At 57.7% G+C, this 22,153-nt stretch overlaps 1 protein-coding gene across 3 annotated transcripts in view; it reads left to right on the forward strand.

Annotated features, from left to right (window-relative positions):
* The first annotated feature begins 6,107 nt into the window (after positions 1-6,107).
* The window catches only part of MTCL2 (microtubule crosslinking factor 2), a 67,149-nt gene continuing 51,103 nt past the window's right edge, over positions 6,108-22,153 (forward strand). The window contains exon 1 of one of the 3 annotated variants that reach the window (XM_066383856.1): positions 6,108-7,505. In XM_066383856.1, the coding sequence (XP_066239953.1) occupies positions 6,114-7,505 (1,392 nt within the window). In that variant the 5' untranslated portion in view covers positions 6,108-6,113. Of the gene's footprint in view, positions 7,506-13,534; positions 13,597-22,153 lie in introns of those variants that run through there. The other 2 variants (XR_010751456.1, XM_066383858.1) reach the window with 2 other exon arrangements.

A 22,153-nucleotide genomic window follows, 5' to 3' on the forward strand; every position in this document is an offset into this window, starting at 1 on the left:
CCCCTCCAGGAAGGATGGGGTGCCGCAAGGACTTGTATTATGGGGGAAACAGGCAAGTGAAGGGCCCTGTTGTCACCTCAAACATGGTTGTTGCAGTGTGTGTTTAAACTGTAAACGGTGCGAGGGTCACACACCTGGTCCCGCCTGCTCTCCGAGTCCTCTCCCCACCTTCTTTCTCTCTGCCATGCTCGATGCCTGAACCATCGGGCACTTTAAAAAGCCAGCAAAGATTGCTTTGCTGTCCCATTTCAGGAAATGGGACATGTCTCCATGTCCAGGAAAACCCAGCACGTGACCTGTCAGGAACACCAATTGCCGCGCTCCCCTGGTGGGACTCTAGGCGCCCGGGTGCTGGCTGTCCCAGCTCTGCCTCAACAGTTTGCTTGCTTTCTTCTTGACCAGACACACACCGCCTCTTTCGGAACCTCAGTAGACATCGCCAGGAAACAATTTAAGGGGGAAAGGTTAAGTGACCCAGGGGACATCCACTCTGTGGATTATTTCTAAGTATTAAAGCAATGTTGTCAAAGAGTTTATAAAAGCACGGGGCCACGCTTCTGCATCCCCGCTAAGTGAAGAAAAGCAGGACATAATATCGTATGTGCAGTATGGTTTCAGCTATGTAAAATGAACCTGCAAACATTAAGAGAAAATGACTAGAACCTCTTTAGAATTCACCTGGTGTTTGCTGGGCTGACTGGCTTCCCTCTGAGCCTCAGATGGGTGCATAGATGACCCGGCATACCCCCTCTTTCATCCTGGGAAGTCTGGTTTATCATTCTCCGAAAAGACTCCTATTCTTGGTGACTTCATTCTTCACTGAAAAGAACAGAAGCCATCATCAGTCACTGCCTCACCTTCCTGACAGCTGCACCTCCTGCATCTCCCCCGTCTCTCTCCCTTCCCTCCAGGACAATGGATGAAGGATCCCTGTTCCTTTCTAAAGCTAGTCCCCCGTCCCCGGATCCATCTGTGTCCTCTTCTCCTGCCCCTGCTTCTCTCTCTGTCTCGTCCCTCTCTCGCTGGTCCCTCCCTCTCAACGTGACAGCCCCTTCCATAACTCTGCCGTTTTCCTCCTCCCTACACTCCTCTTTTACCCACATTCTAGAACACAGAATTTTAAAATATTTTCCCCATTGATTTGAGAGAGAGAAAGAGAGGAAGGGGGAGAAAGAGAGAGCATCAACTCATTGTTCCACTTAGTTGTTCCATTTAGTTGTGCACTCACTCATTGATTGCTTCTTGGGGGATCAAACCCAGGACCTCTGGTGTACCTGGGGCTGTATGTTCTCTTTGGAGAAATGTCTATTCAGGTCCTCTGCCCATTTTTTATTGGTCTGTGATGTTTTGGGTTTTTTTGGTGTTGAGTTTTATGAGTTCTTTTTTTAAAAATTTTATTTATTTTTTACAGAGACAGAGAGTGAGTCAGAGAGAGGAATAGACAGGGACAGACAGGAATGGAGAGAGATGAGAAGCATCAATCATTAGTTTTTCATTGCGCGTTGTAACACCTTAGTTATTCATTGATTGCCTTCCCATACGTGCCTTGACCGCAGGCCTTCAGCAGACCGAGTAACCCCTTGCTGGAACCAGCGAACTTGGGTTCAAGCTGGTGAGCTTTTGCTCAAACCAGATGAGCCCGCGCTCAAGCTGGCGACCTCGGGGTCTCGAACCTGGGTCCTATGCATCCCAGTCCGACGCTCTATCCACTGCGCCACCGCCTGGTCAGGCATTGAGTTCTTTATACATTTTGGATATTGACCTCATACTGGATGTATCATTGCTGAATATCGTCTCCCATTCAGTAGGCTGTCCAGGCCACACTGATCTCTCACATACTGACTGGTTCAACAGCCCTCCACCCATCTCCTAGCATCTCTTCCTACCAGCTGCTCCAGTGATCTATATATAATAAAACACTAATCAGATGATGTTGTGCCTCTGCCTACAATCTCCAGTGGTTCATCATTGCACCAGGAATAAAACCCCGCCCTGGCCGGATGGCTCGGCTGATTGGAGCATCATCTAGAGGTGTGGAGGTTGCTAGTTTCATTCCAGGTTGGGGCACATGTGGGAACAGCTTGATGTTCCTGTCTCTCTCTCTTCCTCTCTCACTAAAATCAATAAATTTAAAAAGAATAATAAGGCCCTGGCTGGTTGGCTCAGCGGTAGAGCGTCGGCCTAGCGTGCGGAGGACCCGGGTTCGATTCCCGGCCAGGGCACACAGGAGAAGCGCCCATTTGCTTCTCCACCCCTCCGCCGCGCTTTCCTCTCTGTCTCTCTCTTCCCCTCCCGCAGCCAAGGCTCCATTGGAGCAAAGATGGCCCGGGCGCTGGGGATGGCTCCTCGGCCTCTGCCCCAGGCGCTAGAGTGGCTCTGGTCGCAATATGGCGACGCCCAGGATGGGCAGAGCATCGCCCCCTGGTGGGCAGAGCACCGCCCCATGGTGGGCGTGCCGGGTGGATCCCGGTCGGGCGCATGCGGGAGTCTGTCTGACTGTCTCTCCCTGTTTCCAGCTTCAGAAAAATGAGAAAGAAAAAAAAAAAAAAAAAAAAAAAAAGAATAATAAAAAGAATAAAGCCTCTGCCCAGGGCATGCCTTGGCTCCTGCTGCCCATTGAGCTTTATTTTGTTTTCTCTCCATCACCCTTCAAGTTCCAGTCACCTTGACCTCCTCATTTTCTTTCTTTTTTTTTTTTTTTTTTATATTTTTCTGAAGCTGGAAATGGGGAGACAGGCAGTCAGACAGACTCCCGCAAGCGCCCAACTGGGATCCACCAGGCACGCCCACCAGGGGGCGATGCTCTGCCCACCAGGGGGCGATGCTCTGCCCCTCCGGGGCGTCGCTCCATGGCGACCAGAGCCACTCTAGCGCCCCGGGCAGAGGCCAAGGAGCCATCCCCAGTGCCCGGGCCATCTTTTGCTCCAGTGGAGCCTCGGCTATGAGAGGGGAAGAGAGAGACAGAGAGGAAGGAGAGGGGGAGGGGTGGAGAAGCAGATGGGCACCTCTCCTGTGTGCCCTGGCCGGGAATCGAACCCAGGACTTCCGCACGCCAGGCCAACGCTCTACCACTGAGCCAACCGGCCAGGGCTCCTCCTCATTTTCTTGAATGTCTATCAAGCTTCTTCCTCCTTCAGGTTCCCCTCCTAGTTCCTCTAATCTCACTCAGCCAGTTTCATTGATGATTGCTTTAATGGAGAAATAAAAACTTGAATTTTTCAAAATAATAAACAAAATACCTCCTCTTAGAAGGCTCCCAGGATTTAGTCTCCATTTAGTTTCGACTCTGTTGGTCAATTTAGCAGCTTCCCTGAGAGAAAACAAACTTTTCCCACTGGGTATTCAGCATCCTTATTTCTTACAGTCTGATATCATTCTTACAGTTATTTCCTGCTTCATGCCTTCTTGAGTAGAGTACAACACACACTGTTTGCCTGAGCTGGACACGGCCCACTAGTGCAGCACAACAGGCTCTGAAATTGGACAGCCCTGGGTTCAAATCAGTCCGGGCCCTGCCATTTCAAGCTCTGTGACCTTGAACAAGCATTCCAGTTGTCCATTGCTGTGTAACAAACTACCCCCAAACTCAGTGACTTAAAACAACAATATTTATTTTGCAGTTTGGGACAGCTCATTTCTGCTCCACTTGGCATTAGCTGGGGCAGCTCCAATGCCAGGGGCTGAGCTATCTGAAGGTTCACCCTCTCACATATCTGGTGGTTAATGGGCACCCGAGTTGGGTTTGTTGGCTGGAATACCTTCCTGTGGCTCTCCATGAGGCCTGGCTTCCTCCCAACATGGTGGCTGCATTCCAAGAGTGAGAAGGGGAGAGGGAGACAGAGAGGGGGTTGGAGGGTGAGAGAGAGAGGTTGCGCTGAGTGGAGCCATATTGTCTTGTATGGCCCAGGCTTGGAAGTCAGTGTCACCTCTGCCATTCTCTGTTGGTTGAGGCAGTCACAAAGGTCTGCTCAGGTTCAAGGGGAGGGAACATAGACCCCATCACTCCAGTGGAAGAGTGTCAATGCCACATGGTAAAAAGAGCAATTGGGATGAGCTGTATGCTGCTATGACTGTCTTTGGAAAATACAGTTAGTCACACGTTTTAACCATTACGAGAACCTCTGGTGAAGTGTGAGCACAGAGCTTGCCATACGTGAGTGCTCCTGGGTCAGGAAGCTGCCCACGGTCTCTCTGCCTGCACGCAGCCAGTCTGGACGCCCAGCAAGTCTCGCTCCTTTTGCGATTTCCCGGGTCCAAACTGAGCCCCAGCCCAGAGCACTTACACTGGCCCCACCCACCCTAAGACCACTCCCACCAAAGTCTTGCTGCTCCCCAGGCTCTGCTGGGGCTATAATGCGGATTCATAGCTCCTCTAAATCCAAAGACCCTCAGAGGAGGAAGAGCCCTCAGCCCCCTGCTCAGCATGGCGGGATATGTGGTAGAGCTAGGATTCATGCCCAGGTCCAAGTGGGGAGACCCAGGCCGCTCTAATTTCAGGACCATGGGTGTGTAAGGAGTGGCTGAGCTGACTGCTCCCCTGCCTGTGGATTCACACCCCTTGACATCTCCAAGCCCACCTTCTGCATAGGGACAGAAACTGAAGCACAGAGAAGGTAACCAATTTTCAAAGAGCGACACAGCATCTCTCTTTGTGCCAGGCCAGAACCATCTCACAAGAAACAGGAGCATCAGAGCTGGAAGGCTCCTGCCATCTGTTGGGGGTGGGGGGAATGGGGGGGGGGGACGGGGACAGGACACGAGACTCTGAGTCCCAGAAAGTGGGAAAGGCTGCCCTGGCCCTTGCCCCTGTGCCATACCTTGCCACCCCGTTTGTGAAGAAGCTTTTGTGGCCATCTCCCCCCATATACTGTGTGCTCCAGGTCAGGAACACACCACTGACAAGTGTCCTTCAGTGTCTCACCTGGGGCCTGTGGACCAGGTGAGTGGGCAGTCAGTGGGGGCAGGGGAGCTGGTGCTTTGCCAGGAAGGGGTGGGAATGCCCCCCAAAGAAGTGTCCCCCCTAAACCTGCTGAGTAGCCCTCTTCCTTACCTAGCTCCGTACGGGGCACCGAGAGGGAGGGTCTGCGGTAAAGGGGGCACTCACACCTGGACGCAGGGAGATGGCGGTGGAGCCCATAAGTGCCTTCACTGCTGTGGCGGAAGTGGGACAGAAAGAAGTGGACGCGGTGCCAGTGGTGCATCAAGGGCAGGAGCAGGTGAAAGAACAGGTTTGGGGACGGAGGAGGGGGGAGAAAATGGGCAGATGAGGCGAAAGAGAGAAATGGGAAAAAGGAGACCACGGCAGCTTTCCTGGCGGCGGGCACTTTTGGAGAAGGAAAAGGAGGGGAGGGGAAGAGGGAGAGGAAGAGGAGGCTGCAGAAGGATAAATATAGCCCTGCCCCCCACCCCGGTGGCAAGTGGCTTGATACCCTGAAGATGAGTGCCCAGCGGAGCGGCAGCCAAAGGACTTAATCTGGCTCTGCCCAGCGATGCTTCCGTGACAGGGAGTAGTTGCGAGAAGCAGGGAGGGGAAGGGGGGAGAGGAGGTGTGACAGACACAGGGGAAGTCAGCAGCTGCGGAGACAGCTCTGGGAGGAGAGAAACGACCCCTCATCCCGCGCCGGGGGCTCCTGGGTCGTCTGCAGTCGCTCTTAGAAGGGAACGTGTGGGGCTCAGGCCAACCTTCTGCAGCCCATGGCAGCCACCTTCGGGGCCAGGATCTTCTCCCAGAGCATCGCTATTCTGACACCTCTTAACGGGTCAACTCCATCTAAGTGGTGCGAAGCCCTGGAGTCGGGGTCGCGGAGGAGGGTGTATGCCTGAGTCACAGCGGGTCAAGGTGTGCAGGGCCGGGCATGCACCAAGGGCTCCACGGTGCCTACGCCCGCGGGGCTCCACGGGAAGCCGAGGCAGAGGAGCCGAGCGCGCCCTTGAGGTGTGAAGTTTGGGTTCCATTCTGGCTCTGCCGGAGACCTTTGGCGAACCGCGAGTCTCCCCGAAGCTTCAGTTTACGAATCTGTACAATGGGATCAACGGCCCGGCTTTGCACGGCGACGGGGGCGGAGTCCGCGCACGCTCCGCAGAGCCGCGAGGGCGAGGTGGCGGGCGTGTATATGGATGCTTGCTCCTGCGTCCTGAGGTCCGCCCGGCCTCTACCTGGGAGTCCCCCGTCTCGACGCTCGCGGGGCCTCTGCCGGAACCCTGGGCGCAGGGGAGCTCCCGCCGGCTGCGTTCCCCAGGCCCGCGGGGAAGGGGGCGGCGGCGGAGCGACCGGGGACGGATCCCGGGCCGCGGCAGCCTCGGCCCGCCTGACCCTCGAGGGGGTCGCTGTTGCCTCGCAGATCCCTCCCTCGCTCGCAGCTTGTGTCCCTCCCTGCCGCTCCCGCCGCGTCCGCCTTTTGTTCGCGGAGCCGCGCGCCCCCGAGCCGAGGCGGCTGGGCGGGGAGCTGGCGGGGCTGCGCGGGGGGCGGGCCGCGCCGGGCGGAGCCGGGGCCCGGGCCGCAGCCGGACTCGGAGTCCGAGGGAGCGATCGGCGAGCAGGCGGCCGGGGCCCGGGCGCGCTCCGGGGGCGCGGCGAGGCCGAAGGGGCGGGCACCGGGCGGAGCCGCAGCCGGAGCCGGGGTGCCTGGCGGCGAGCGGGTCGCTCTCTCCGAGCTCAGAGCAGCGGAGAGGCCGTTCGGCGGGGGCCGGAGCCTGAGCGCGGTCCCGGGGCTGAAGTGGGCCGACAGGAACCGCGGCCCGAGCGGCCGGAGCGGCGCCCGGACCCTCCCCAGGGGTGCGGAGTCCGGGCGGGCCCGGGCCATGCGCGCCGCGCGCTGAGGCCAAGGGCGGCCGAGATGGAGGCGCTGGCGGGGGAGCCCCCAGCCCGGGGCTGTGGCCCCCCGCCCGCGCCCGCCCCGGAGAGGAAGAAGAGCCACCGCGCGCCGTCGCCGGCCCGGCCCAAGGACGTGGCCGGCTGGTCTCTGGCCAAGGGCCGCCGCGGCCCAGGCCCCGGCGCCGCAGCCGCCTGCAGTGCCGCGTCCTCCTCCAGGCCGGACAAGAAGGGGCGCACGGTGGCGCCCGGGGCGCGGGGCTCGGGGACACGGGTCGCGGGGGTCCGCACCGGAGTCCGTGCCAAGGGCCGCCCGCGCCCGGGTGCCGGGCCGCGACCGCCGCCACCGCCGCCCAGCCTCACCGACAGCAGCTCGGAGGTGTCGGACTGCGCGTCGGAGGAGGCGCGCCTGCTGGGCCTGGAGCTGGCTCTGAGCAGCGACGCCGAGTCGGCGGCCGGGGGTCCGGCGGGGTCCCGCACCGGGCAGCCACCCCAGCCCGCGCCGCCCCAGCCTCCGCGGCCGCCCGCCTCCCCCGATGAGCCGTCGGTGGCCGCGTCGTCGGTGGGCAGCAGCCGCCTGCCACTCAGTGCCTCCCTCGCCTTCTCTGACCTCACCGAGGAGATGCTGGACCTCGGGCCTGGGGGCTTCGTGCGAGAGCTGGAGGAGCTGCGCTCGGAGAACGACTATCTCAAGGTTGGGGTGCTGGTGGGGGACAGGGAGGCCGGGGGAGGCGCAGGTTGTCACAATCCTATGGGGCTGAGGCACTAGCCCGCCCGCTGCCCCACTGAACGAGCTGGAAAAGGGGGCCTAAATCATCGGGGACCAACCTGAAGTCGATCTAGGGCTCCCTCACAACCCACTTCCCATTGTATTTGGGAAACCCTCTCCTGAGGAGGAAGCTGGATGGGACACTCGCCAAAGGGTCTGATTGGGGAAGGGGAAGGGAGTTGAGAAAACTGCTTTGGAGGTCGCCTGGTTGTATTACTTGGGATGGCCGGGTGGGTAGTCAGTGAGGGGCTGGACCTCTGGCTTCATCTGTCCAGAACCCGCATCCCCAGGCCCGAGGCCAGGCCTTTGGTGGATCTCCTTTTTGGGACAGGTACTGGTGTGCAAGCTGCCAAGGAGACCTGTGGCCAGCCCGTGCCAAGGAGAGGCCCGAATACCATGCTGAGTCTTGACTCAGGGCTTTCCCTGGCACAGGCCTGTCCCTGCCTGCCCTTCAGGGCGGGTCCCGTTTGAAAGCATGACATCTGGGAACATCCCTTTGGCTGGAGTCCGACTTCCTCCCTGTCTAACGGTCCCACAGCCTGGGAGGATGATGTCGTGGGAGAACCGGTTCAGAGGCAGTTTCCCCTCTCTGGGACAGGCCCTGAATACACAGCGGGCCCACTGGTCCCTCCTGGCCTGATCCATGCCCTTCCCACGTTCCCAGTTCCCAGTACGAGGAGGGAGCCGCCTCTCTGAAACGGCATTTCCTCTAGGCATGTGGGGACCTGAGAGCTTCCTGGGGAGGGACGGCTTTGCCTTCACCCTTTCCGTGGGCATAAGCACCTGCTGGGTGCAGGCCAGGCTTTGCACTGTGGTAGCTTTAGGGACAGCCCAGACCTTGTGCATCGACCTTGGCCAGGCAGACTAGAAGCTTCATGGGCTCTAATCTACTGCCGCTGGCCCGGCACGGTTTGGGCAGAGGCTGAAATGTTACCTACTCTTGTCAGTTGCTGGTCTGGCACAGCAGCCAGAGTGCCCTGCCCCTGGCCGGGAGCCACAGAGTTAACAGCGCTGCTGGTTTCTGTCTGCCTGGCGACACTTAGCTTTGCTCTGTGGCTCTTCTGGCCAAATGCATTTCTGTCTCATTAGAGTTTTTGAGGTCTTGCTCAACTGTGTCTCCCGCTCCCCATTTCCCCAGGACTTGCTGTCCAGCATGTGCTCTGTAAATGCTTGTAGAATAGGAGGCAGGGCCTCTCGGAGTCAGGATAATCTACCCTTGGTTAAGTCTTTCCAAAGCCCCCGTTCAGTGTTGACAGGCAGGGGTTCAGGACCTTCTTCAGAAGGCAAGGGTGGGGGAGGACCAGTAGAGGGAGGGGAAAGGGAGGGAGACAAGCCAGAAGGAGGCCTGGCCTTGCCCTCTTGGTGCTCTGAGCTGCTGCTTGTACGTTCTGCCAGAGATGCTCTAAACTCAGACCCTGGGCTCCTCACCCCACCCCCTGCCTGTGCTCGTCGCCGTGGGTAGAGAGGGTGGGCTGCAGAGCTTTGCTTCAGGGTCCTCTCATGCTCCCATCCCCACGGCCTGCTGTCCAGCCCAGGAGTCAGCAGGCAGAGAGCTCTGGCGTCCCTTCTGAGCCACCCGTGACTGTTAAGATGTAACATAGTTCCAGAAAGCTGGGGGTCGAGTCCAAGATCTCACAGGGGTCAGGGCTTGGCTGGGGACCTCCCACTCTAGGCCAGGGCTGAGCCTCAGTTTCCCTCAGTCACTTAGTGTTTCAGGCTTTGTGCACAGGCCTCTGGTCGCTGTTGGATTTGGGCTCTGTCGCTACTCCGTTGTGTGGTCTTGGTCAAGTTTCTTTAATGTCTCTGGACCCCAATTTCCTCGTTGTAAGAAGGCACAGCACACACCTTCCAGCCTTAAGGGTTAAGTGAGGTAATGTGTGCAAACACCACTAGAGCGTCTGGCACGCAGTGAGCCTCAGATGGGAGTAGCTGTCATCGCTGCTGTTCTCAAGTGGTATGTGACACATTTCCATGGACGCCTTTTATGTTCTCTTGTGGATTCTGTGGGGGCAGAACAGATCCTCCTCCCCATCTGAAGCAGGCTGGGCTCTTTCTCCCGGCCCCTCATTCATTCATTTATTCACCGACTGTTTGGTGCCTACAGTGTACCAGAAACTAGTGCAGATCAGGGGATGCAGCCGTGGACAAGGATGAAGTGTCTGTCCATGGTCTAGTCTGGGAGACTGGGATTTAAACGGTGGTCATACAGTAAATCACAATGTGGGACATGTTGAACGTGGAGAAGACCAGCAGCGTGTGGAAGTGGGGCCGGGGGTGCTCAGAGAGGTCAGGGGCTGAGGGAGGCGATGTGGCCAAGGGAGCAGGAGAACCAGGAAAAAGCTTGTTGATTTTGAGGAACAGCAAGCATCTAGGCCGGACAGAAGGAATCTGGGCGAGAGAGGCGAGCAGGACCAAAGTGTGCACTTGGGTTGGTCCCTGAACTTCTGCAGAGCTCTGTGTAACCCAGCTGCCCGCCTCGCAGAGGCGAGATGAGAAATCTAGAGGCTGGATGTGGACCGTCCGTGTGGGAGCTTGTGCAGAAGGTGTTGGTGTGTTCGTTCTGCAGACGGTCAACCATGGCCAGAGTGGGGACAGGCTGTTCGAGGGCCCACAGCTGGTGCTCCAGGCAGCATTGCACTCCTGACGTGTTTGCTGCCCCTCTGGGCCACTCTGCTTCTGAGCCGCAGGCACTGGTCACCAGGAGAAGGGCTCCAGACCTGCAGGGTGTCCCTGTGCTCCCTGTCATGAGTCCCGTAGAGCCTGGTGGGGCCCTGCTCGGGCTCACCTTCCAGCTGGTGGGGGACACTGGGGGTTGTCAACTGGGGAAGGCTTCTTGGGTGATGGCAGATCTCCCGTCACAGGAGGCCAGCTCTGGGGCCCACGTGGGGCAAGTGTAAATGGGCAGCTCTCTCCCCAGTGAGACGGAAGAGGAGCAGCTACAGAGAAGGGAGTAAGCTCGCTGTCACTTGAGTTATTCAAAGAGAGGCTGGGTGACCTCATATGTTTGGATAAAGACCTAGGGTTTGTGGAAAGCAGCTTGTTAAGTGTACAAAGTGTTGGTGGTTGTGATTACCTGGGGAGGATTTGGGAGGAGATTCACGTGGTGGCTACAGTTGAGCTGCCTGACCTCAGGGTCCCTTCCAGCCCAGGAAGGCTGGAGGCTATTCACTTCTGAAGTTCTAGGATTCTAAGATGCAGCTTTGAGGGCAGAGCAGACACATGGACTGCCTTTGACCTTCAACGCCCTGGTGGTCTGAGAGCTTCCAGCTCCCCATCACGCCTGTCGTCCACCATGTGGTGAGGATATGCTGAGAACCCTCCGGGTGTGGCTGGAAGAATCTGAGCGTTGGAGCCTAAAGACCCGCCTTGAGACTTAACTCTGCCACTTACTGTGTGGCCACGGGCAAGTCGCTAAGCCTCTCTGAGCAACTTTTTGTTTTCATCTCTATGATTAAGATTATGGAACCTGCCTGGGCCACTGCGTAGGACCGTTAACAACGAATAAGGCAGTTATGAATAGACAGGAATACATTTTGCAGGCAGCGGAATCCTGCATCTCTTGGGGAATTGTTAATATTATTGCCATGAAGCATTAATATTATGGCCCAGAATAGACAGGATGTCTGTGTTTTCATTCTTGGGGGAGCCAGGAGAAGCCTGGAGGGTGGGTCCCCTTAGCTGTGGGATGTTAACAAACCGGCAGCTGCTCCAGCGAGGACAGAAAGTGAGACAAAGCCTCCGTGCCTCCTTGGAGAAGGTGGGAAGTGCAGCCAATCTAGATGTCAGCCCTCCGGGGCTCAGAGGAAGCATCTAGTCCACCCCCAGTTCCCATTGTACAGCTGAGTAAATGGAGACGCCAGGTCACACCGCCAGGGTTCCAAACCTGATTGGTCTAACTCTGGGTCCTATTCTTTCTACAGGGTGACTGGAACAGTGAGCTTTTGGTTGCTGTGTATCTAGTCTGGGACATGGGACAGTGAGAAGAGTCCTGTTGTGTGCCAGGCTCTAGACTAAGACTGGTTGGGAATTAGTGGGCAGTAACCTGTGCTGGGCTGGGGGCCTGGAGGCTGCAGGTGGGGGTGGGGGACATGTCGTACATGCATGTATGTGAAGATGTGCCTGCACCACTGCCAATTATGATTGGGACCAGGGATCTGAGATCCTGGGGTTCGGATCCAGCCTTAAGGGTTTGGTCATGTTGAGGCTGAAGCTCAGGGTGCTGGAATGGGCACCCTGCCTCCTGCAGGGGAGAGAGTGGAGGAGCGGACCCCTGGACTTTTATGGCTCTTGTCTCACAAATGCTATCCACTGTGGATCACTTCTCATGTGCCAGGCTCTGCGTTAAGTAAGCCCTTTACTCCTCATAGCAATCCTCTGCGGGGGGCTCTGATATCACACCCATTGGACAAGTGAGGAAGCAAAGAGGCTCTGTAATGGGGCCAAGGCTGGCAGCTGAGATACTTGGGACCCTCACTAGACAACCCTGTGGAGCTCCCCTTCCCTGTCGCTCCTCCACTCTCTCCCCTGCAGGAGGCAGCCTGAGTTGCCCAGACCCGGCTTCTTGACTGGCCTTGTCAGTTACAAGCTGTGTGACACCGGGGGAGATACTCAACCTTTCTGAGCCTGTTTCTTTCCAATGGGGGCTAAGCCTGCCTCCTCTGGAGTCGTGGGAACCCTTTTCAGTGTGATGGTATCGATCAAGTGCACAGTAAACGTCAGTGCCTGTCCCAGCCCTCGCCTTTCCCTTATCTGCTTTTCCAGGCATTCATTCACGCATTCATTCATTCATTCACACATGTTTTCTGAGCGCCTCCTGGGTACCAGGCCAGCAAGTTGTGACGTTCTTCTCAGCTCCTGGGAGCTTTAAGGGGAGGGTTGCAGGCTCTGTCCCTGGCTGGAGGAAAGGGGTGGTCATCACGGTCAGTAAAGCTGCTGGCCAGTCCCTGCCCTGAGATCCGGCCCTCGCTCTGGAGGCTGAGAAGTGGCCTAGAAGCAGCGGCTCCGAGAGCTGGGTCTTTAAGAATCCTCAGCGGTGTGCCTGTCATGGCGGCAGGGGGAGGGGGGGGAGCTGCAGCGGGATGGAAAGTGAGATGGAAAATGTGAGGCGGTTGCTGCTGGGGCCTGGGGGGCCCACAGCTTCCAGGGCTCCCAGCATTCCTCGCAGAGGGGCTGGGCCTGTGTCCCCGGGCACACTCTGTCTTGCGCACACATCCACATATTCACAGCTTGTGCCCAGAGAGCCTCACATCTAACACACACATCCAGTGACATGCTGGCGTTTGCCTGCTCCAGGCGTTTAGAGAGGAGATGGCTGGGAGAACAAACACACCCAGGCCGACACACACTGCCACCTGGCTCCTCACGCCCACGCAGCAGCACCAAACAGACGCAACAGAGACTCACACTATCTAGGAAAACCCGGCTCAGAAACACACCTTACACCCCCAGACGTGCGTGGCCGTGTCCCAGAGATGAACACACAGCCTGGAGACACCCTCAGACAAACGGAAGCACATATGTCTGCAGGCATATACACAAACCCATGCAGACTCGTTACACCCGGGAGCTGGTGTCCACAGGAATCCACAGAGCCACCCCTTCCAGGCAGGCAGAGACAGAAGCTCACAGCCCAGGTACCCCCACTGCCTCTTCCACCGAGAGAGCACGACACCCGGGTGCACAGACACGTGGCCACATACACCCAAGAGACATGAGCACAGAACGCTCAGATGTCAGGCTGTGTCATTTGCTCATGGGAGCCAGACACGCACAAAACCAAATGCCCAGGCACGCGCGCGCGCGCACACACACACACACACACACACACACACTGACATTTCACCCACACAGAAACAGGAAATCCTGGTCTGTGTCTCCCTGGAGCTAATGTGTACACACTGCTGTTTTCAGGTCCTCCACAAGGCCTCTGGGAACAGTGAGGAGTATGGTGGCAGCTTGATTTTGTCACCTCGTGTCTTGGGTCTGGAGGCCCTAGGACCCTGGCTGGGCCTGGGTGGTAGGTGGATGGGGCCGCAGGTCATCATCAGGTCAGGAGCAGCTGCACCGAAGGCCTTCAGGGCCCTGGTGCCTGGCCCCATGGGCTGAGGGGAAAGGAGCAGTCCCAGGGCCTGCCCACAGGAGAAACACTGCATGGGGCACCTCCCTTCTAATCTCCTTGGGATTTCCTGCTTGCCCTCCTCTCTCTCCCTCCCAGTCCCTTTGCGGGGCCTGCGGACAGCCATGGCACTCAGTCCCTAACCATGGTACTCAGTCCCTAACGGGGAGCCTGGTTCTGCCCGGGAGCCAGTGAGGAAGGAGGGCAGGCCAGGCCGGGGGAGTTGGGGAGCCCTGGGCATGCAGTGGCGGGCTGGAGGAGGGGGCATTGGAGCTGGGGGTTAGCCGGGAGGGGCTGTCTCTGTCCGGCTGCTGCAGCAGTGCCTGACGCACCGTAGGGACTCAGGATCTGTTGTGTGATTCTAAGGCAGTGGTCAGGGGCTGCGGGCGGGCTGCTGCAGCAGTGCCTGACGCACCGTAGGGACTCAGGATCTGTTGTGTGACTCTAAGGCAGTGGTCAGGGGCTGTCTCTGTCCGGCTGCGGCAGCAGTGCCTGACGCACCGTAGGGACTCAGGATCTGTTGTGTGATTCTAAGGCAGTGGTCAGGGGCTGTCTCTGTCCGGCTGCTGCAGCAGTGCCTGACGCACCGTAGGGACTCAGGATCTGTTGTGTGATTCTAAGGCAGTGGTCAGGGGCTGTCTCTGTCCGGCTGCGGCAGCAGTGCCTGATGCACCGTAGGGACTCAGGATCTGTTGTGTGATTCTAAGGCAGTGGTCAGGGTCTGCGGGCGGGCTGCAGCAGTGCCTGACGCACCGTAGGGACTCAGGATCTGTTGTGTGATTCTAAGGCAGTGGTCAGGGGCTGTCTCTGTCCGGCTGTGGCAGCAGTGCCTGACGCACCGTAGGGACTCAGGATCTGTTGTGTGATTCTAAGGCAGTGGTCAGGGGCTGTCTCTGTCCGGCTGCTGCAGCAGTGCCTGAGGCACCGTAGGGACTCAGGATCTGTTGTGTGACTCTAAGGCAGTGGTCAGGGGCTGCGGGCTGCAGGCTGCAGCAGTGCCTGACGCACCGTAGGGACTCAGGATCTGTTGTGTGACTCTAAGGCAGTGGTCAGGGTCTGCGGGCAGGCTGCAGGCAGACTCAGGTTTAAAACAGGAGCCCAGGGAGTGGTGGGTGGGGGCAGTGGTGAGCGAGAGGCTGGGAACGGGGTGGGACCTGCTTGGGAAGGGCACTGCATGCCACGGAGTTGAGCTGAGGCACTGTGAGCACTTGCTGGGAGGGGCCAGACTGACCTATAGCAAGGGCAGGAGCTGTCCCCTTTCCGTGTGTCTATGTAACTGGGCACAAGGCTCAGGGCCCCGAGGCTGGGAGTGGGGGGAAGGGAGGCCGTGTGGTCTCATGGACAAACTCCTTCTTTGGGATCAGGCTGGGGCCATCCCTGGGCACGATCTCCATGTGCACATCCCCTCATCAAGCTTCAGTCTTCCTGTCTGTAAAATGCGAATGCGGCCCCTTATTTGTTGGGCACTTGGGAGAATTAGTATTCAGGTGGATGGCGGTGCTGCCAGCACCTTCCTGGGCATGGAGGAAGGGAGGGAGCCCTCTAGGGCAGAGGGAGTTCCCCAGGGGGGGTTCCAGGCAGGGGCTGGACCAGCAGCCAAAGTTATTACTAATGTCATTCCCCCCGGGCCCCCAAGGAATGACCTCACCTGTGGTCACGTTCTCTGCCCCCTGGTGCCGGCAGGAACTCGGAGCAGGAGTGGGGGAAGGGCCAGAGACACGAGTGTCCTGGGCCAGGCTGACCGTGGCCTTCACTGGAGACCCACAGGTCTGCATTCTTAGCAGATGGTGCCAGCCTTTCCGAGGGGTGGCAGGGCGTCAGAGGCGCTGGGAGCAGCAGGCCAGCCCTTCCCTGGGTTCCAAGGTGGTTAACAGCACTGAGGTGTAGGGCCAAGCGGACCTGGGCTAGAATCCTGGCTCTGCCTTTTCCTCTGTGAGCTTCCCATTTTGGGGCCTCGGTCTCCTCGTCTGATAGGACTCACCCCGCAGTGGCGCTGTGATGACCACAGAGACTGCGTGTGTGTAAGCTCGTAGTAAGGACTCAACAGCCACCTGCCCTCGTGGCTCATTAGCCGGCCGGGCTCTGACTGCCTCTGGACCCTGGATCTTTGGTGGCAGTGTTGTGCCTGCCCTGGCTGGGGGTCTTCTCATGGAGCAGGCCCCTGGGAGGTGTGGAGCTGAGTTGCATTATGGGCTTCCCGAAACACATCTCTTCCTCATATCCCACCCCAGGGTTCTCTAAATAGCCGAGGCCAGTGCCACAGACTCCGTAACCCGGAATATTCCTTTGGTAATGGAGGGGGTCACCTTGGGGATCCCTAGTTCTAAGACCGAGGTGTATAATATCTCCCATTGCCTGGGCCGCAGAGAGAAGCTCAGCTGCAGGGTAAAATCAGTTTGGTCCCACAGCCAGGGGGGGACCAGCTAAACTTTTTTCTGCTGATTTTGCCCCAGATCCGCCTGGGATCTTCTGGATCAACGGCATCAGCTCTCCCCTCCTCACCTCTCCTTGGCCCCGCCCCTGTGCCTGAGCAGCCTGGGTGGTCCTGCCCCTGTCCGCCTTGCCCCTGCTCCACCCAAGCTCCCAGGGCCCCTGGCACCCCAGGCCTCTGCTCCTGTGCTGTTCCCAGCAGAGGGGCCTCTGGGCTTGCTAGGGCCCCTCCCCTTTCTCCTGGTTTCCTCCTCCACCTTCCTGCGTTCAGCTCCAGCCCAGGCTCCTTCAGGGCATTTACCTCAACTGTAATTAGGTTATTAATTGGGTAATTACAGGTGTCACATCAGTCCCTTCCCCCCCCCTGTGTTCTGTACTCCAGCGGAGAGCTTACCAGAACAGCACTTAGCCCCTTCCTTTTACACAGGTATCAGCTCAGGCTCAGAGAGGTCAAGGGAATTCCCACAGGTCACACAGCCTGCAGGAAGCAAGTGGCAGAAGGACTGGGGTCTCCTCTCCTGGTGTTCCTTCTAGATCGCCAGGCAGGGGGAATGTCAGGAGCAAATGCTTAGGGGCGTGCTGGCTCCCCAGGCTGTGTGGCCTAGGGCCATTCCCTTGCCCCTCCAGTCTCTCTCCTTCCCCAGAGACCCCTGCGCCCTGTTCTCTCCCTGCTCGGAGATTTGGCTGCAGCCCAGAGGCTGTTTAGGGGATATTTTAAACACATCCGAATGCTGCCTTCCTTCCTGTGCACACGGACAGATGCCGCTGCTGTGAGCACCACCCTCCCGCTCAGGGGCTGCAGGGGCTGCAGATGTCTCCCTGCTCTGTCTGGGAAGCCTGGGATGGGACAGTGACAAGCCAGGCCTGACCTAGGTGGGCACCGGTCTTGGGGCCTCTCTCCTGTTCCCCAGCACATGCAAATGCTTGCATGCATACACACGCCCGAACCCATGCCTGCACGTAATGCACACTTGCACACACAGCTCCCCACCAAGGGAGTGTCTGTGGTGTCAATCATGGAGCTGTGCCAGATCTGGGTGGGTCTCTCCTGATTGGCTGTAGAGCCTTTATCTTCCTGAACCTCTGTTTGCTTATCTGTAAAATGGGCATAAAATAATAATGTCCCCTTAAAAGGACTGTGTTGAGCACAAGAGAATGACCTCCTTTCAGAGCTCAGCCTGTTGTCTGGCACATGGTAATCCCTGTAAATATTCGCTGTAATTATTGTCACTATTGTCCCATTATAGAGACTACGTAGACTAGTTTATCAGAGCTCCGAACCGGATTCAAACCCTGGCTGTGCAACTTAGGCCGCACAGTTCACCTCTCTGACCTTGGTTTCTCATCAGTCGTCGTCGGAGCTGGCTGGGGTACAGGATCAGCCGGCTGGGGTACAGGATCAGCCAGCTGGGGTGCAGGATCACTTGTGCTGCCTTTCCTGTGGCTGGCGGAGGGGGAGGGGCACTCAGGGACAGTGTGCTTGTCACTTATTGGTGTTGGAGACTCAGGTTCAGGACCCTTGTCTTCCCTCGTGGCCCTCTGGGTCCCTGGGACCGGGCAGCCTCCTGCCCGCTGGAGTAGGGGCATGGTGTGGCCCAGCAGTGCCTGGCTGGACTCTCAGCCCTCTGACCCTGACTCCCCCAAAACGAGAGCCCAGCTTCCACCCACAGAAGCTGAGCTGGATGCAGCCCTGGGGCTGGGAGACAGGAGCCCAGAGTCCCTTCCTGCTCAGCCCTGAGCCCTCTGGGGGACTGTGGCATTGTCCCGGTCCCTGGCTAGGCCTCAGTGTCTCTGTCTGGGAAAGGATGGAGTCTCTGGGTTCCCCTGGCCCTGCTGCTCTGCCCAGAATCTTTGCTTTTGAGCCGGAAGTGGAGCTTGGTAGAGACTTCTGCCCTCCTTGGGGTCCAAGTGCGATGATGTCATCTGGAGCCTTGACAGACCCTGGGGGATGGGCAGAAGAGATGGCAGATGGCTGCCCCGGCCTCTCGGGGGGCTGGCACGCCGCCCCTGTGGCCACTGCTGGCCCACCCTGCCGGTCAGCCCTTCTGGGCTGGGCTGGGCTGAGTGGCCCGTGCCAGAGCCAGGGCGGCAGATGGGCAGGCAGCCTGGGCTTCGGCCTGAGGGAGGGACGGTGGTGGCCAGGGCAGTGTGGGAGAAGGCGGGCCAGGCAGAGGCTCCTGTTCCTCCACGGAGTGGTTGCTGCTCCACAGAGCACGGGTTCTAGATCCTTCCATTCAGCTCTGTCATTCTTTCCCATCGGCCGGTCAGGTCCCCAGAACCTAGGGAGGAGGTGATGTCGTTGGGCAAGGTTTGGAATCTGGCAGGGGTGCAGCCTGGGACTTGGTGAGCTGGGGTTTGAGGCCCACCACTGGGGTCCGAAGCCTCCACGAGCCTTTAGCTTTACAGAATCAGAGTTAAATTTAGACCCGGCAGCGAGGACCGGAAGCGGTGTTCTGCGGGGGAGTGGACTGGGATAGTAATCTTCCCGCTCCCAAGACCCGTTATTCATTTTGCACACCTATTTACTGAGCTGCTCCTTAGTGTGCCAGGCACTGTGCTGGTCTCTGCCCTCCTGAGGCTCACACCCTGGTGGTGGAGACCTACAATCCACAAGCAAACAGGCCAGCAAGTAAAATAATTCGTATCACAAATAAGCCCACGATACCGTCCATGAGAGAAAGACAGGTTTGAGAGTTGCCTGGGGGTGCTAGGGGAACCGGCACCTCCCATGGCCCACCCTTCGCCGTGTGGGCGCCGACTCTGGGGTGGGAAATAGCCAGCTGGGGGACTTCTGTTCCGGAATAGTCCCGCCTTGGTGGCTGGTAAGAGGTGACCTCCTCCTGCCTTCAGGAGCCTCCTGTCCCCTGATGGCCAGCTGGGAGCTGTTGCTGGGCTTCAGACCGCCCGTGGCCACGTGTTGAGTTTCTGCAGAAGAGCCCCCTGTGTAGTCACTTTCACCTCCGGGCCCCGTAGGTCAGGTGACCTTCTCAATATTCTTTCCGGACCAATTCCATCAGACCCATGCGTGTGGGGTCACTTGCAGGTGTTCCAGTGGGCCCTAAATCTCAACTTCCCCCTTCTGTCCTCATTGTACAGAGATTGACCATCTCACATCGATGGAGGTTTCCCACAGAAAGCATTCTTTCCTGGAACGTTTTGAACGTGGCTTGAAAGTGGGAGTCTCCTTCTGCAGCCTGATGCCCTGGTGACGGAGAACCAGGGTCTGGGGTGGCGGCCCGGACCCCGCAGATGCGGCGGCCCCGGAGAGGAGCCTTACGCTTTTTGCTGAGAAACCAAATACAGTTTTCGAAGTATGTTTTTAAATTATGCGATGATAATATGTGTGTTTATTAACGCACAAGGTCTGGTGACAGGTCTACTTACGATTATAATTTTAAAGCACTGATGAGTGTAAACAATATTTTGACATTTCTGCAGCCACTGTTATGTGATATGAAAATATCTGTGGTTTCTTCTGGTGACAGAGTCGCAGGTACTGCTCACATAACTGTGGCTTGTCCGGAGAAGAAGGACATGGTAATTTGTAGTTAGAGGTTCATGAAAATAAAGACTTGGTTTTTTTGTGTTTTTTTTTTCTTCCCACTCAAGTTCATGGACTCCCTGAATTCTGGTGAGAGTGAAAGAGCCCAAAGTTCACAATCTGAGTCCTGCTTGGAGATCCCTCTGTGTGACCTTGGGCATGGCCCACCTTCCCTGGGTGTTTCCCGGTTCTTCATCTCTAGAACAGGGATGGTGATTTCTGTCCTGCCGGTCCGTGGGGCTTCTATGAGGACCCGTGAGATGATTCAGCTGGAATGTCTCTCTAAACTGGGAAGCCCTGTGCAAACTATTAGCTATTATTAGCAGTAGTGTGAGCTCATGTTTGGCCTTCCAGCCAAGCATGGACCCAGAGACTCTTCCTGGCCAGTTCCCCCGGGATACCTGGGAACCAATCCCTTGCGGGGAGTAGCTCCACCTCGGAGAGGCTGCTTCCTGCGGCCTGGCCTCGTGGACCATCAGGGGTGCGTGGAGGAGGGCGGACGGAGAGTGGGTGGGTGGGTGAGCAGGAGATTCCCTGGGTACGGACAGAGAGTGGGTGGGTGGGTGAGCAGGAGATTCCCTGGGTGGACAGAACCTGCGCCTCCTCCCAAGGTGGCGTGGGGGTCTGGACCTTGGAGCTGCCCAGGCTCTCCCTGGCTCTGGGCAGCTGGCTTGGGGCTGGGATCAGGAGGGCCTGCCACCCTGGGCTGTGGAGAGAGGCTGGGTCGGGCAGAAGCCACATTTGTCCTTTCATTGGTTCATCCATCCAGAGACAGTGTCTTGCAGCAGATTGGGGGAGGAGGGAATGTCCTGGAAGGATGACATTATTAAGAGGTAGCCTAACAGAGGCCATTCTAGCAGGGAGAACAGCCTAAGAGAACATGGGAGTAGAACACAGTTAAGCCGCACTTCTAGCCCAAGGTTTACTGGGCTTGTTTGGGTTCCAGCTATACCACCACTCCTTTGCTCGGGCAGCTCTGTGGAACTCTGAGCCTCCGTTTCCTCATCTGAGAAACGGGAACATTTTCAGTACCGACTTCACAGGGCTGGTCAGGGGCTTGTGCACATCCATCCATCCGTGCCTGGGCTGGGGCCTGGTCCTTGGTGAGCTTCCCGATAGGTGGTAGCTGTTTTTATTTATTATTTCTTTACTTGTTTAAGTTTTATTTTTCAACCACAGTGGACATTCAGTATTATTTTGTTCGTTTCAGGTGTGCAGCACAGTGGCTAGACAGCTGTATAGCTTAGGAGTGATCCTTCTGATGATTCAAGTACCCACCTGGCACCGTACCTCGTTAGTACAGTACTATTGACCGTATTCCTTACGTCCCGGGGACTGTTTTATAACTGCCGATTTGTGCTTCTTAAACCCTTGACCTTTTCCGTCCGCTCTGGCAGCCGTCAGTCTGTTCTCTGCGTTGGGGTGTTTGTTTTGCTTGTTCACTTATTTTGTATTGTAGATTCCACATATAAGTGGAATTACAGGGTACTTGTCTTTCTCCATCTGACTTATTTCACTTGGCATAATAGGTGGTAGCTTATTTTTAATCGTGGCGTATCTGGACGGGGCGGGGCCGGGGGGGGGCAGAGGGTGCAAGGACAACGGGGGCAAGCCAGGAGTGGGGAGGGGGCCAGGGGCAGCCCGGGTTCCCAGGGTCAAGGGCTTGGAGCTACCGCAGAAGCCACCGGGAGCTAGCGGAAGATACAGAAAGTAATCGGCTCCCCTCCCCCCAAGTCTTCTCCGATACATAGGTATGACGTCTGCAATCAGAGCAAAGTAAGCCATTTCTGTAAAGGGAAGGGCTGCCCAGCCTGGCAGCAGCGGGGGTGCCCATGCCTCTCCCGCATCCTCCCTCTTCCTTCCACTCTCTATTCTCAGTCCCGGTCAAAACAGAGGTCAGCTGGAAGGAGTGGCCAGAGGGCATGGGCGTGAGGGGCTGGCAGGCTGAGCTTGGTCTGGGCACCTTTCCCCAGCGTCCTTGGGCTGCTTTTCTGATGGGCTGTGGGGGGGGGGGGATCCGGGCTCTGAGGTGAGCCCTGCTGGGCAGTGTGGCCTTTTCCTGTCTGTGGTGGAAGGTATGGTTAGGGGTTCCCCCACTGATGTTGGGGAGACCGACCAACCTTGTTGGGAGTTTGGCCCCTCCTACCCCTCTTCCACACAATTGGGGGGGGGCTCTAGGATCTGGGAGAGAGACTCATGAGGTCTTAGAACCTCTGGAATAAAGCAGAGTCCTGCCCTCCTGGGTCCCCTCCCCATGCCCCAGCAGCCCTGTGTCCCTGCCTCCACCTCCCGGCCCTGCAAGCTCAGCGCCTGCCTAAGCCCTGCATTCATCGGCCTCTGCTGCCCACTTCCCAGCAGACCCGGCCTGTGCGGGCCACAAGTCGGCCTTTGTGGACTTGCCCTCTCACATGGGCCGTGCCAGGAAGGGCTGACCACATTCTCCCTGCAGCTGGGACAAGCCCCCGAGGGGCCTGGGCCCCCCGGGCC

The sequence above is a fragment of the Saccopteryx leptura genome, chromosome 5, assembly GCF_036850995.1.
Source record: "Saccopteryx leptura isolate mSacLep1 chromosome 5, mSacLep1_pri_phased_curated, whole genome shotgun sequence".
Taxonomy (NCBI): Eukaryota; Metazoa; Chordata; class Mammalia; order Chiroptera; family Emballonuridae; genus Saccopteryx; species Saccopteryx leptura.